Source organism: Sardina pilchardus, chromosome 9 (assembly GCF_963854185.1).
Source record: "Sardina pilchardus chromosome 9, fSarPil1.1, whole genome shotgun sequence".
Lineage (NCBI taxonomy): Eukaryota > Metazoa > Chordata > Actinopteri > Clupeiformes > Clupeidae > Sardina > Sardina pilchardus.
Genome location: NC_085002.1, coordinates 34133514 through 34149794, shown reverse-complemented (window position 1 = coordinate 34149794; position 16281 = coordinate 34133514). Strand labels below are relative to the sequence as shown.

Genomic DNA, 16281 nt, shown 5'->3' with positions numbered 1-16281 from the left:
GAGAAATTAATCAAACGACGTTTCAATAAACCATTGTTGAAATGAATGAAAATGGTTTTAGAAACCTATAGGCCTATCAGAAGGAAATAGCCTTCAATTCAACCTGAAATAGACTACTCGAAAGGCAACCTTAGATTAATTCATGAATTCATTACGGTTACAAGACCGCATTTCCGTGAATAGGCTATTATTGTCAACGTCAAGGCGAAGACGAAAGAGATGGACAAGATGGACATTTTGGCAACATTTACATGCTAGGAATACTTAGAAATGTGTAAGCTATTTTAAAACGGAGGCTTGTTCATTTTAACCGGTACATATCCCGAATAAAGCCTATTGAAATTCACATCCAGCTGTGGCGCAAGTGGTTGATGCATAGGTATCGTACGCCAGCGACCGGAGTTCGAAACCTAGTCGAAGAACCTCTCTGGAACCCATCAAAACAAAATGCATCGATTTATTAAAAGAAACGAAAAACTTCCTGTTTTGAGATTCTTTTTATGTTTGCGATGTCTGCTGAAAAGAAAAGTTAATATGTTAATTCGTGGTTCAGCGCGCACTCACACACATTTATACATTGACATAGTGTCGGGCTCAAGTGTCGTCCTCAGTGCCGCATATAGGCTATAATGTAGTGAACTGGTTAGACGAGTTTGGGGGAGGGGGAATGATCGCACAAGACAATAATGCTCTTCATGAAATGGATCTCACAGGCGGCTGTCGGTTTTTAAATGTAGCCTACTACACCACTTGCGAAATGGGACGTGGCACATAGCCTAATTATTAGGCTACTGGATAGCAAATCCATAGAGTTTGTTCATCCTATATCCTTAAAATGAAAGTGATGACTGGCGAAATTAATCAAACGACGTTTCAATAAACCATTGTTGAAATGAATGAAAATGGTTTTAGAAACCTATAGGCCTATCAGAAGGAAATAGCCTTCAATTCAACCTGAAATAGGCTACTCGAAAGGCAACCTTAGATTAATTCATGAATTCATTAGGCTACGGTTACAAGACATTTCCGTGAATAGGCTATTATTGTCAACGTCAAGGCGAAGACGAAAGAGATGGACAAGATGGACATTTTGGCAACATTTACATGCTAGGAATACTTAGAAATGTGTAGGCCTAAGCTATTTTAAAACGGAGGCTTGTTCATTTTAACCGGCGACGTTCAAGTACGGCGACGTTCAAGTACATATGCCGAATAAAGCCTCTTGAAATTCACATCCAGCTGTGGCGCAAGTGGTTGAAGCACAGGTATCGTACGCCAGCGACCGGGGTTCGAAACCCAGTCGAAGAATCTCTCCGGAACCCATCAAAACAAAATGCATCTATTTATTAAAAGAAATGAAAGATTTCCTGTTTTGAGATTCATTTTATGTTTGCGATGTCTGCTGAAAAGAAAAGTTAATATGTTAATTCGTGGTTCAGCGCGCACTCACACACATTTTTACATTGACATAGTGTCGGGCTCAAGTGTCGTCCTCAGTGCCGCATATAGGCTATAATGTAGTGAACTGGTTAGACGAGTGTGGGGGAGGGGGAATGATCGCACAAGACAATAATGCTCTTCATGAAATGGATCTCACAGGCGGCTGTCGGTTTTTAAATGTAGCCTACTACACCACTTGCGAAATCGGACGTGGCACATAGCCTAATTATTAGGCTACTGGATAGCAAATCCATAGACTTTGTTCATCCTATATCCTTGGCGGAGATATTAATTAGGCATATCAAATTAAAAGCACACTACGACAGGTATACTTGTGTGATCACGCAACACAAGAGAGCATTTAGCGATGGGACAGTTGTGAATGAGTGCTTAACACCCTGGAGTCTAAATACCCCCGGGGGATTTGAAAAACTGTTCCAAACACACATCTCAATCTCTGCTTTTATCATATTATAGAGACACCATTAGAAGCCTTTAATCAACTCGTTTTCAAATATATAGCCTATGTTTTAAGAGAATATGGCAATGATAATGGCACTTTCTAAAAACAATAAATTCTTAGGATTTGTCCTCTCACCTGCAGCAGGCCCATTCAAAAGCCCATCCACCTAATTTGCATTTGAAAGAGCCAATCACTAAAGTGACACATTTAGTCTAGCCTACTTTATGAGTTTTTGTTGACCCCTCTAATAAATTGCCTATAGTCCTACTACGATAATGGAGGAAGGGCTGCCTAACTGTTCCCCCTAAGAGTTTTTTCATAAGATAAAATGTTTACTCTATTTAAGTTTAGGATTTGGTAGACAAGACAACCTCGGAAAAGTTCTTCAGATAAACAATGTTTTATTGAATTAAAGGAAAGAAAATGTATCGCCAGGGTTTCGGGGCTTGCGAAGGCATTCGTTGATCTTATCGATGCAGTCCTTGCGGCCACTTCTCCCCATCGTAGGAAACTTTCTGCTTAGTGTTGACAACACAAAGGTCTTGACGTTGTGTGGCAGTGCTTGCTTGCCCTTCGATCCATCCCATTTGGTGGTTTTGCACCAGGCTCTGTAGTGCTCCTTTGTGGTGATGGCTCTGAAGAGCAGGCATCCGTATCTACCAACGTTGCCGCGACTCTGTTGGTGAATCCGAGCATGTTGTTCTGGGCCAACAGCAAGCAAGGTCACGTCTTCGTGCTGAGAAGGAACTTGAATGCTGTTGTCGAATGTGGCAGAGAGGGCCAACGGAGGCATCTCCAAGATGGACGACTCCGGTGCAGGTGTCGAGCAATGTCTGGGGATTGGTCGCTCAGGCGTTGAAGGACGTCTCGAGTCTAGTCGAGTCGACAGTTCTCCCAAACCAGCTCTCACCTCTCCAAAACCAGCGTTCATCACTTGTAGGAAGTCCAAGTGCGAACAGTCGTTTATAATAATAAAAGAAGCACCTGCATTCCACAGCAGTGCTTAAGGCTATTAACACCTGTCACTGAGCTATGGACAAGCAGTTATGCTCGAAAATTATCATAATAACAGACACACCTAATTGTATGGCTCTATGTTTGAACACATCAAATTAGCAAGCATTTCCTCCCGATAGCAGCAACGTTTGCTTTCTTTTTCTGTCGGTCCGCGGTTGCTTGGTCAATTGCGCAGCAAATTATCAGATGAAGCGGACCTAATTTCACTGTAGTGTGTGTGCATTGAGTAGTTCCTTAAAATACGGAACAAAGAGCGTCCCGTAGGCTATCTGTTCAATACAGAAGAAGACTTTTACTTATATATTTCTTATAAAGAAACGCGAAGAAAAAATACGAGAACTGACCATCTCGCCTCTCCGCGTTTCCCCCAATACCATGGCGACAAAGAGAAATAAATATGATTGGACATTTTAATGTTTGTAGCGCGCCAGTTTACCCAGTGTGTGTGCGTTGAGTAGTTCCTTAAAATATGGAACAAAGAGCGTCCCGTAGGCTACCTGTTCAATACAGAAGAAGACTTTAACTATTACTTATATATTTCTTATAACGAAACGCGAAGAAAAAATACGAGGACTGACCATCTCGTCTCTCCGCGTTTCCCCCAATACCATATGGCGACAAAGAGAAATAAATATTATTTGACATTTTAATGTTTGTAGCGCGCCAGTTTACCCAGTGTGTGTGCATTGAGTAGTTCCTTAAAATATGGAACAAAGAGCGTCCCGTAGGCTATCTGTTCAATACAGAAGAAGACTTTAACTATTACTTATATATTTCTTATAACGAAACGCGAAGAAAAAATAGGCTACGAGGACTGATCATCTCGCCTCTCCGCGTTTCCCCCAATACCATGGCGACAAAGAGAAATAAATATGATTTGACATTTTAATGTTTGTAGCGCGCCAGTTTACCCAGTGTGTGTGCATTGAGTAGTTCCTTAAAATATGGAACAAAGAGCGTCCCGTAGGCTACCTGTTCAATACAGAAGAAGACTTTAACTATTACTTATATATTTCTTATAACGAAACGCGAAGAAAAAATACGAGGACTGACCATCTCGTCTCTCCGCGTTTCCCCCAATACCATATGGCGACAAAGAGAAATAAATATGATTTGACATTTTAATGTTTGTAGCGCGCCAGTTTACCCAGTGTGTGTGCATTGAGTAGTTCCTTAAAATAGCCTACGGAACAAGAGCGTGCCGTAGGCTATCTGTTTAATACGGATTAAGACTAACTATTACTTATATATTTCTTATAACGCTGGCTGTAGGCGATTTCTATAACCATTTTCATTAATTTCAACAATGGTTCATTGAAGTGTCGTTTGAATGATTTCGCCAGTCATCACCTTCATTTTAATGATTCAATGAGATTAAGGAGTCGACTATTGACGGATATGCGGTCTTCATCATTAAATGCAGTTGAAACTTTCTGCCACCTGGTGGTTGTTTGGGTACATTGCCTTAGCCTCGAAAAAAATCGGCTTGACGCACAGCGGGATCTCTTCGGGAGTCCCGCGGGAGAAGGTGCATTCTCAACCCGTACCCACTGTAAGACAGATGAGACACTGAGGGAGAACACTGAAATGTTTAACCCTGTTACGATGGCCTTTGAACCCACTGTGTCCCTAATATCCTGTGATAACCGGAAGTTGGTTTAAAACAGGAAATAAACTTTAAAAAGGCTATATCTAGAGAACGGAAGGTCATAGAAATGAACATTCACTTCTTGCTTGATCCTCATGGTCGAATTATGTCTGATGGAGCAAATCAGATTGAGTCTACGACCTTCCGTTCAAGAGTTGTTCGCAAAAAACTATTTCCCATTGAAAGGAATGGGGAAAAAACAAAAAACTGAAAACTATGTTTATCTAAGTGGATCTCGGGTTAATTGTCCAGGGATACCATTAGAACAAATCACAATGCATGCTGCATCCATCGGTAACTCCAACAGCAACCAGGAGACAATATGCTTCATGCAGAAGAAATTTGTTTAATAAGAATGAACCTCAGTTAAGGACACAGTGGGTTGAAAGGCCATCATAGCAGGGGTTATACATTTCACAGTGTTCTCCCTCAGTATCTCTTCTGTCTTATATTTCATTTTTAGCCTTGTGTGACTTGATCCACTTGGCCATTTAAGCCCCTCAATTTAGTCGCCTTTTTTCATTTATGACAACTTTTGGACATATTCTAAGGGATCAATAAAGAGTAAAAATGGGATATAAGATTTTTATCCTGTTTACAGGATGGAATACTGATCCCTCAAACAGAAAAAAATATGGGTTTACACCCCATATTGTCCTTCTAAGAGGTTCATACAAATCAAACCAAAACCTCCTTCAGCCAAGACATTTTTTCATTTTTTCATAACTTCAGACATGTGCTGTGGGGATATTAAAATTGACAGGTTGGATCTACCACATTCACATGATCTACAAAGTGCCACACTATTGCAGAAAAAAAGAAATGTTGGATTTGCATTTCATCTTGTCCTTGGAAAAAGGCAATAAAAGTGGCATTTTTAGGAAAAAACGCCATTTTGGCCAACTTTGAAGGCTCATAGCCTCGAAATACGAAAACTAACATTCTCAATTTTTTGTCAACATGTTCTCTTACTCATGGACTATATATATGTAGAGTTTTAAAACTGAGTGCTAGCCATTCATGACCATAAGAGAACAAAAACAGGGTTTTTTTTTTCATTGCTTTCAAAAAAAATATGGGTTTGTTTCGATGAATAAGTCTCCAATGGTGGGAAGGACTGTAATTCCTTTGTGATTTTGGACAACAACACAGGGTACTGCCCCAGTGTTCAAATTTGTAGAAAATAATATGGTAGCCTTAAGAGAGGAGAGGGGTTTAAAAAAAAGTGGTGCTCATTAAATACAGGAATTTTCAGCCTTTTTTTAGGATGCGTCTATCCACATTTGAAGAGCCATATCTCAGAAACCAAACAAGATAACAAGCTAAAATTTTGGTTTTCTTCTAATGAGACATGGAGGAACATGTGCACCAAAAATCAGGAAAAACTGAGGACCATGGTGTCGGACCTGTTCCAACTGATATGGAATTGCCCCAATAGGCTCCAGGAGGTCACAGGTTTTAGGGATTTTAGATCAGCTAAGGGACACTAAGGGAAGGTGGTAGCTTAGTGGTTCAGGAGCTGGGATAGCATGCAGTAGCATGAGAAGTTGTGCGTTCAATTCCCGGCTATTTCCATCGTTACGCTGTAATTTAGTCCCTTTTGATAGAATTGACTTATGGAAGTCATCTTTGGATGAATGCTAAATAAATAAATGTAAATATGATGTGAATGTTACACACATTGTAATTCAGTCTTACCATGAGAGCAGAGTGATGTGATGAGTTTAAACAATTCTTCTTTTAAAATGATTGCTACATAGAACACCTGGCAAGGTTTAATAGAATAAAGATAGATATAATGATTCATTCATAATTCACCAAGGTCTACAGTATATTTCTTATAGCTGAATGGTTGCCCATCAATTAGTGGCGTTGCTCCATTTTACAATGGCTTTGTACGCAATTCAGTCATAATCAAAAAATAAATACATTTGAAGATGATGCCTCAAAAAGTGGTCAAGTGTTGCATAATGTTGCTTAAGCATAGTTGATTTAATTGATAAAGAATGGAATAGATGGATTAATTGGACTAATCGAATCTCTGGTTGTTCCTCTTTTTGAATACTCCACAGGAAAACGGGTCATAAAAAGAAGCTAAACACCTTCATTAATTTCCCAGAGATCCTGGATATGGGACCATTTCTGGAAAGGAAAGGTATTGTCCTGTAAAGGTGCTCACCTTTTCTCCCTCAATGCACTGAATTGTGGTGTTTTTGGCTAGAATTAGTTTGAATCGATTTCACAGCTTGACTGAAGCTTATGAAAGGTCCAAGCAGAATTCTGCCTCTTTCTGTCTAAAGCGAAACTCTCACCAAAATGCAACCTAGGGACTTTTTGTGAATGGCAAACTTTCATTTAAAAGCATAATTATAATGTAAGCTCCACTTTCAGGATTGACCATATTTCCGTTTTCGGGTCAAATGGCCTTTTGAATGGTAGTGCTAGGAGCACGACTATGATCGCATGAAAAGTAGGGGTGTCACGATTCTCCAAATCCTAGATTTAATTTCATTTTAAAGCCACGATTTGATTTGATTATTTATTTATTTTTGCCCTCCTCCTATTCTGTTTCAGGGGGCTTTTATTTTGAAAGCCATATTTGAAACCGTTCCAGCCGTGAGGTTGTAAACAAAAGAATCGTTAAGCATAGACATATGAACATAATGAAGTGAAGCAACACAGAATGATCATTTGAATGTTTGTGCACACTCTGAAGAGACCCAAGGTTAGTGTTCATGGAATAAGTACTTATCAATGTGCATTTAAAAGGGACATTGTGTAAGATTTCCAATGGTTTGTTACCAAAATCAACATTTCCCATTCATAAATATGGCCTCATTCATGTTTAATTACCACTACCACCAATTCGAAGCATTCCTATTGGCTCAGAAGTCCTCATTTAAATATTCATAGCTCAGACCCGACCCTCCATTTACACGCGCCATGTTGAAATATGGGTGAGCGCTTGTAGAGTTCTCAACGGGCCTGAAAATTACAACCCGACCCGACCCGGCCCGTGGCTTTCAAAGCCCGAGCCCGATGTAGCCCGACACATTAATATGAATTATCTACCCGAACCCGGCCCGCGGCCCGACGTCGGCGGTCGAGTTTCCCCATGTTATCCTATGGAGACGGACGGTCGTTAAGGGCACAATTATGTGCAGTGGCCAACCTAAGTAACCCACGTAAAAACCTAGTGAAACGATATTTCCACAATAGAAACATGATATAAATGGGGAAACTTAGGCTACTGTCCTTGCTATAAAAAAGGCAGAATCATCCACAGAGCATGATATTTCAGTAACCGCTTCATGCTTCACTATGATGGCAATGAATTGTTAGCTATTCACGAAGACGTATAGCCCAGCAGCAATCTACTGCCATTTTATTTTGTTCAAGGAGACGGCTTTTTAGAACTTGCGCACAGGAACTAATAAATGTTGGTGCGGTGCAACAGAACAGAACACATGCAAAGTTGCTGCAAACTCTGTCCTTCCATCTCCCAACACAACGTCACGTCTGTCCCCGCTCCATGATTGCATGCACGTTTCATGCAGCAGCCAGACTTTCTTTACGGTACAGATAGATAGATGGACTTTATTGATCCATAAGGGGAAATTCATGATGATTCGCGGTTAGTGCACATAAGCCCCTTTTCCATTCCCAAACTAGTCCGACTCTACTCTGTTCGATATGTCACTTGACTGCAGATTCGTAAAGAAACGCAAGCACCAACATCATAAGTGTATCTAAATTAGTTATGTACCAAACATGACATTTTACCGTGACTCAAGGAGCTGCAAACAGCTTGTAAGGTTGTGTGTTCAAAACCGCTAGCTAGCGAACATCACTTCCCATTACGGTGCAAACGTTAGCTAGCCAGGTCGGTTAACAGGATAAATGAAATGGTTTATTGTGTCCGAACGTGTGTTTTATTTGTATCACACATAGGGTTGGGTACCGACCCCTGTACTTTTACCGGTACCGACCGAATCACGTCGGTATTACCGGGTATTGCTTCACGTGAAATTGAACGGTGCTAAATTTCGGTACTTTCATGTGCATCAGGAGCGGAGTGCGCCATCTGACGTCATGTCTGAGTGTAAGCTAACTTTATGTTGGTCTCAAAAACTAAATTGAATAGGCTAACTTAATATGCACCATTTAAGCCTGCATGTATTGCACCAAGAGCAGGCATAAATGAATCAAAATAGTAGGCCTATCCCTGGTAAGAACTTAAAATAAAACTGAGAGTTGACGGAGTGCAATGAAATGTACCCATCTTCTGAATCGCGAGTGAGCTGGATCCATTCAAAACGGTAAAACAGGACTTTAAATAGTTCAAAGCATCTGTGACAGAAATGTTTGAATGCTATTGAAATGTATCATGGCTAGATGATAGGGGTGGCACGGTTTTTGAAAAATGCTCCGAACCGTGCAGTTCGCATGTCACGGTTCGGAGTGTGTTTTCGTCGTACGGTCCTACGGTTCAGGCTAGTTATGGCATGCGCAATTGATTCACATATGTGACGACGTGTTTCCCTTACGTGCGAGAGTAGGAGTATGGAGTTTTGAGTGCTGCGCGCAAGGTTTTAGAAATGGCAAGTGCAAGAGATCATCCCTAGCGTGGTCAAACTGATGCACCTGACCCTGCTCGGGTGGAAGCATGTTCTTCCGCAACTGTAGACTATGCGTGCAACTTTACCAAACAGTAGAAGTAAACTCATTCTCCTTGGCCCGCTCACGTGCGCGCTCAATGGACACCCGCCCTCGACATGCACATGAATCCAAATAGAACATTCACAATCGTGAACGCAATGACGCACAGAAGACGATTAGCTAAATTACTGTTAAAAACGGTTAGCATCAGACATTTGATAAAATCTCTTGCATTCAAGTTGACTGACCATCTAAATACCAATGTTTTCAACTCCAAGGCTTAAAAGGGCCTGTCCCAAGGAGAAAAAGTATTAGCTTACCTTGAAACTAAAACACATGTGGGGAAACTGAACAGTCCAACCAGTAGAGTATGATGAGCTTAGCCTGCTACTTTGTTTACAATATTTTGAGGCTTCAGGCAGACAGCTGAATTTAAGAGGTGGAGTTATAATGAATAGTAGGCTATAATCTGCATAAAGTTTGCTGTTATGAATATCAGACATGTCAGTATATAGAATGAATAAATAATTACATAATGTGTGTGTGTTTCAAATAAAGACAAGCTTTACATCTTGTTAAAAAATCATTCACACTATATGAAAGGAGAGCGATAAAAAGGCGATGCAATGAAAAATATGGGTGGACGACCTACATTTTGTGCTGGTGCACCATCCCTGCCAAATAAATGAAAAGATTGTTGAAATCATCAATGTCTTCCCTCTTGCACAACAACAAGAACTGCACCGAACCGAAAACCGTGACCCTAAACCGTGATACGAACCGAACCGTAGATTTTGTGAACCGTGCCACCCCTACTAGATGATAATGATGTGTTAACAGCATTAATAATATATAGGCTATTTGCCAAATACTCACTGTATTTGTCGTGACAACTTGCTCTAAGGATATTGACCGTAGCCTTTGCTGCGCTGCTCCAAGCAGTCAGCAGATAAATGGTCATAAAAAAATAGAAACTATGTCCTAACCGCGATGCGAGCAAACATTAACTATACAATTCGTTTAATTTCATTGCTGTCAATTGTGACGGCAAGCAACGCGAGCAGCGCAATGTTTTGAGAGAACTTTTGTTGTTGGCATAGCCTACTACGGTTTCTATTTTCTCTCTGTCGCTCGCTTTGCTCTGTTATTTTGAATGAGAAATATGACTCATTAAAACGGCATATTTAACGGATTCACTCCCCCCGATGCAATGCTATAATTTAATTATACACGTTGTAGGCCCACGCAACAGTTTACTGGTTAGCCTACACGTACAGTTAACCTGACAGACAGACTATGCGTAGCGTTTCAAGGTGGAACAATGCGCTGCATCAAGACGAGCTATAATAATTCACGATGGCATGGAATGTTTTATTAGTCAAAGGATAACCGAACGACCAAACTCGCCAGCCTACTACTCACGTTAGAAACTGACTGAAACGAAGTAATTTAAACAACAGAACTGGTAAGGAGTGGATAACAATCTACCCAGATAGCAAAATGTATTTGGCCCGGATCCGCCAGGGATTCCCAAACTGTGGAACGCATACCACCTGCTTCTAGGAGATAGCCTATGCGAGATGAAAAGGGCTATGGCGCAGAGGTGTTAAAAAACGAACTTTTAAAACATTTTGTAATTAATTAATGACTAAATGAATAACTTCTAAACCATTTGTAAACTCTATAGTAGTCTTATGTTTTCATTAAAAAGGGGCGGTTTATTAAACATGATGCCTGGCATACCGCTGACCTAGGCTACTGTTAAATTGCACAAAACAAAGATGGAAGGATTGCTTTTTTCATGAACATGGCCTAAAATAGCTAAATCATCATATAACCCAATGGACTAATTATTTGTTCTATGTTTGGGTTTGATGGAGTCTGTTTAAAAAAACTTCCACTATCCATTGTTCATGTTCATAGGCTACTTAAGAAATGAGAGGGGTTTCTATTGTGTTAAAAACATTCTCAATGTATAAATTTGATTTTGTGGAACTTGTAGTTGATACAAACAAGGTGTTACAGATTCAGTAAGGGTAAGGTATCGAAAAAAATACCGTTGAATACCGACACCGAACCTCAGGCACCGGCACCGGTACCGATATCGGTTCAAATGCGATAGGTACCCAACCCTAATCACACACAAGCAATGACGATAGAGAAGTTTCGGTTTTATGTTATTTCAGGTTAGTTTGCCACAATACACGTTTAACCACAGTCCTTAGCTACTTAGCTAGCAAACCTTAGCCTACTAGCCCTTGCCATATAACTATCTATGTAGGCCTACTGTGCTAGCTAGCTCGGTTATCAGGCAAAGTGAAATAATGTATTACGTGTCCGAAAGTGAGTTTTATTGCCATCACACACAAGCAACGACAATAGAGAAAAGTTCTGTTTTGACTAGGAGACTGGAAGTAGGGCCATTGTCTTGGTAGATTCGCGATGAGATGAGCTGTTCTAAAACCTTGCAACCACTACCTAATGAATGCTTTTCAACGGCTTGCAAATGCTGACAACGATGTGCAACGTTTAATCATAGACAGTAAAACAAAATTGCATTTAATTCACACCTCCGGAACAGTTTCGTCTCGTCCTCCCGCAATGGAAATGAAAGCAAATTATTCGGTCCATTCTGCCTTAAATTCTCTGATCTCATCGGCTATCTTTCTCTTTATTTGGGATCCATGGCATGGTCCATGCTGACACACCCGCCGGTTTGTTTACAACTAGGTTTACAGCCACCTGCCTGGCACGGCGCCTCCCTGAAACGTGTGTCGCAGGCTATCAAATCTTCGTTGACAGAAATGTTGAACTTTAATATTTATTATGCACATTTTTACAACATTGGAAAACATTAAGAATGTTTGTCCTCATACAGAAACCATATTAAAACAAACAAACAAAAATCCCCCCATTCATTTTCATAAATTTTCGAAGACGCTCCAGGGAGCCACCAGGGTGGCGCTAAAGAGCCGCAGGTTGCCGACCCTCGACCTAACCTGTGCTTTTTTCAATTTTTTTTGGAGAGGGTCACTTTCCAAATTTAGCTGAAATTGGGTGATTTGACACGGAATGATCCTATGTTGATACAAGTGTAGACAGGTGGTGCATAGACAAGACAAGAAATATTGTGCCGTGTAGACTGTAGTTTACAGTGTGTATGTTCATATCAGTTCATATCAATTACTCACTTCATTTTAGTTTGTTACCCAACAAAGCTAGGTTTGCATTTTGTACATATCCCTCTATGAGATACTGCAGTCCTTTGTCGGATTCTAAACAATATCAGGTCCTTACATCTTCAAAAGAGCGTTTGGATTGTAATTTTCAGACAGGCTTGCAGCTACCATTTCAGTTCTAGTCAACTTTGGTCAAATTTATTGGACTTTATCAGACTTATCAACCGTAACAAAGGGAGACGGGACTTACCGAAGGATCAATTCCCAGTACTATATTCTTGCATAATTCTGTTTGGACCCTGATTACTGCTGATGGCTTTATTAATTTGCCTGTCTTAAGGTAAAGTTGAAAATATAGGAGATTAGTGCTAGTTTTTGATATTCTCTAAGCTATTTTCTTAACTACATTTTCTAAACTGTTTAGAACAGTCAAACAGTTTTATGTGTCTTTTGTTCAAATGTGGATGCTATTGCACATTTTTATTCTAGAGGACAAGTGTGTTTTTGAGCTGAGTGCCGTACTTATCCATCGAGGCATCAGTGCATATTCAGGTCACTACATTGCTCATGTACAAGATGCTCTCTCCAACGACTGGTACAAGTTCAACGATGAGGAGATTGAGAAAATGGAGGGCAAGAAACTGCAGTTGGGACTTGAGGAGGACATTGGTAATACATGTTATTTTTAATATTTGACCAGTGGAAAGATCTGAGATCATGCTTATTGCCAAAACTTTGAGACATTTTGGTCAATGTATTTGTTTGTTTATTCAATTCAACTGACTCATTTTCATATTATAGCGGAAACTGTCAAAATATCCCAGACCCGGAAGCCCAAATGTGGCAGAGGAGACCACTGCTCTCGAAATGCCTACATGCTAGTGTACAAACGCCAGACAGAACAAGAGGACAGGAATGAGACCAATGTAGAGGTGCCAGGTAATTTACATGAAGGGTGATTCTCCCCCGAATCATCGATTGTGAAGATACATAGACTGCTTTTCTTATTGGGGGCCAATTGTTTTATAATGTTCTTCACTATTATTATTATTATTATTATGATCATTATCATCATTAATATTATTATTACCTCCGCCAAGGAGTTTATGTTTTCATCGGGGACCGGCGTTTGTCTGTCTGTCTGTCAGTCTGTTTGTTTGTTTGTTTGTTTGTTTGTTTGTTTGTCTGTCTGTCTGTTAGTAAGATAACTCAAAAGGTAATGGATGGATTTAGATGAAGTTTTCAGGGAAACTAAAGGATTCTTTATTAACATTGCGTGATAAGGCTGTTACATCTTCCCCCATAGACTTGAATGGAGGCTGTGATGTCATTAATGGCCTAGGCAGCTGCGCTCGTTAAGCTCCCAGAGTAGTTCCCAGGCTAATCAGCACATCTGTGAATCCAATGGTCTCAGCTTCTAAGCATACAATCTGGCTCTCCCTGAACTACACATCCTGCTGAAGTGTTTCCTGTGTGTCAAAATAAAAGTCACAGCCATATCTCATGCTTTGCGCGTTATATCTCTAGAACGGCTTGAAGAAAGGTGATAGCATAAAAGTGTTATTTTTGGTGCAAACCACAAATGTGGGGGGAACTAAGGCGCCTGGCGGAGGTCTGCGCTCTCAGAGTGCTTTTCTAGTTATTGTTATTTTTGTCATTGTGGTGTTGTTGTTATGCGTATGTTCATCGCATATTCACTTGCAAAGATCTTGCAACACTTGAAAAGTCAGAAATTGACAGAGGAAGTTGTCCATATTGGGTGGATTATAAGAAACTGCAGTTTATTTTTAAAGAGCCCATATTATGAAAAAATCACCCTTTCTGGGATTTGAAGTGTTTTGTGTGTCATTGGTGCCTCCACACGAACACATATTTGGTACTTAGTACTGGTTAAGAAATGCTATTTTGAAAGTGTTTAGCTCACCGCCCTTAGCTAATCCACTGTTTGCGATTTTGGACTCTAGCTTATGCTGGTGCTAGCTCTTTACTGCTTGATCAATGAAAAATATTGTCTCCATGGCTTATTTGGTGTATTTTCTTTCAGAAAAACATCCTTTTCGCTTAAATGTTGATTAAGACCTGTCTGGTAGATGCCTCATTATCAAATGTGAAATTCCATCTTGTTGCAGCCATATTTAGAAGAGGATATTTATCCATGCATTTGTACATGCATATTAGTGTTGATTTCAATAAAATAATGCTATCCAATTAACATTATCTGGTGTTGGTTGTGTTTTTGTCCTTAAGAATTTCTTCAGAAGCTTGTTGAAAAGGACAATCGGAAGTTTGAGGAATGGTGCAGTGAGATGGCTGAGATGCGAAAACAGAGTGTAGACAAGGGCAAAGCCAAACACGAGGAGGTGAAGGAGCTCTACAAGTTGTTGCCTGCAGAAGACGGTCGGTAAAAACATTTAATTTTCATAACACAACCTCACAGCATTCATGTCTAGGAACTGCACTATGGAGTGACGACAATACTGTTTATTATCAGAGAAGCTGACATGCTGAGTAAAGAAGTTAATTCTGCCTTAGCAGCACTGAAGTGTGACATGTTATTAGTTTTTCACAGTTTTTCCTGTCATCTCCTGTAAGATTTTTAAGAATTGTTGAACTGAACAAATACTAGTAAGAATGTCAGTGAAATCTAAAATTTTGCCATTTTAAATAATTGTGAAACGTAACACAATCTGTAACATCAGTTTATATAGTAGCATTATATCGTGGGGTAGTGTGATATTGGAAAAAGTGAATATACAGTGCCCTCCAAAAGTATTGGAACACATGCTTAAAGTTAAATATAAAATCATCTTTTGGAAATTGATATTAATGCCTTAAATGAAAAAACGAGGAAATATTCAACCTTTAAGGACATCAATTTTCTTTGTGAATGAAAAATGTATTATCCTCATAAAGTTTCATTCTCATTGAGCTCAATGCAATTCTAACCAGCTAATTAGCTAACAGCTAATAACTGACATTAAAGCATGCCAATTTCTTAGTATGATGAAGGGAATAGCAGAGAGGGTTAAAGCGGAGCGAGAGGGCCCAACGTTCGACCATTTCTGCGTTCTATTATTGCAAGGGGGTTGGGAGGGAATCCCCCTTTATGCAGACCAGAGTATGCCCTCGCTGCATTAATGTCATGGGAGACTTGTGAAATGTTATCAATAAATTGGTCATTATGGCTTTCTGGATTTGTTGACTGTATTTTGGAATATTTTGTCATAATCTGTAAGTTTTTTCCGATCATTTCAAGCCTAATATTGTAATTTTTAGTGCATGGATTTGTTAAGAAAATAACTTAATATCAGACCATGCTGCTGCTGGTTACTGTCTGGTTGCTAGCCAGCTAGCTAGCCGCCTAGCTAAGGTAACATTTTAAACGGAGCAGTGTAATTTCTTTGAAATGACAACTACCTGAATAACATTAGTGACATTAGTGACATAAAATTCACGTCACATCTAGCCTAAAGTTCGGTTTCACTTGCGCAAATAGACGAGCATGAACTTTGCGAGGTTATCCAGTTCCCACTGTCAACTCAAATTGGTGAGGGTGCTGTTACATCTGCGATCAAGTGATTTGAAACATAAGATTACAAAATATTATAACGATTAGTCTGGTCTAGTCTTCGACTTTTGAGTCATTTTCCAAGCATCTATGCCGTGCCGACTAAGGCATTCCATTCAGATGGCTACCACAAAGCAATTCTAAGGGCTCTGAAATGGGCAGCAGCAGCACTGGGTGAGAGCCGGTGTTGGAAGCGAACTGTACCATCCCCAGCTGACCTCTGTGCCTTCGAACACAAATGAAAAAAATCCCCCACCCCCCAAGAGCAGTTTCATACATCATTAGCAATCTTGATAGATTGCTAATG

At 40.0% G+C, this 16281-nt stretch overlaps 1 protein-coding gene across 3 annotated transcripts in view; it reads left to right on the top strand.

Annotated features, from left to right (window-relative positions):
* The window catches only part of usp48 (ubiquitin specific peptidase 48), a 145478-nt gene that overhangs the window by 38119 nt on the left and 91078 nt on the right, over window positions 1-16281 (top strand). For all 3 annotated transcript variants that reach the window (XM_062544853.1, XM_062544852.1, XM_062544854.1), the window contains 4 exons: window positions 6641-6723; window positions 12896-13075; window positions 13208-13345; window positions 14654-14803. In XM_062544853.1, coding sequence (XP_062400837.1) covers window positions 6641-6723; window positions 12896-13075; window positions 13208-13345; window positions 14654-14803 — 551 coding nt within the window. The remainder of the gene's footprint in view (window positions 1-6640; window positions 6724-12895; window positions 13076-13207; window positions 13346-14653; window positions 14804-16281) is intronic.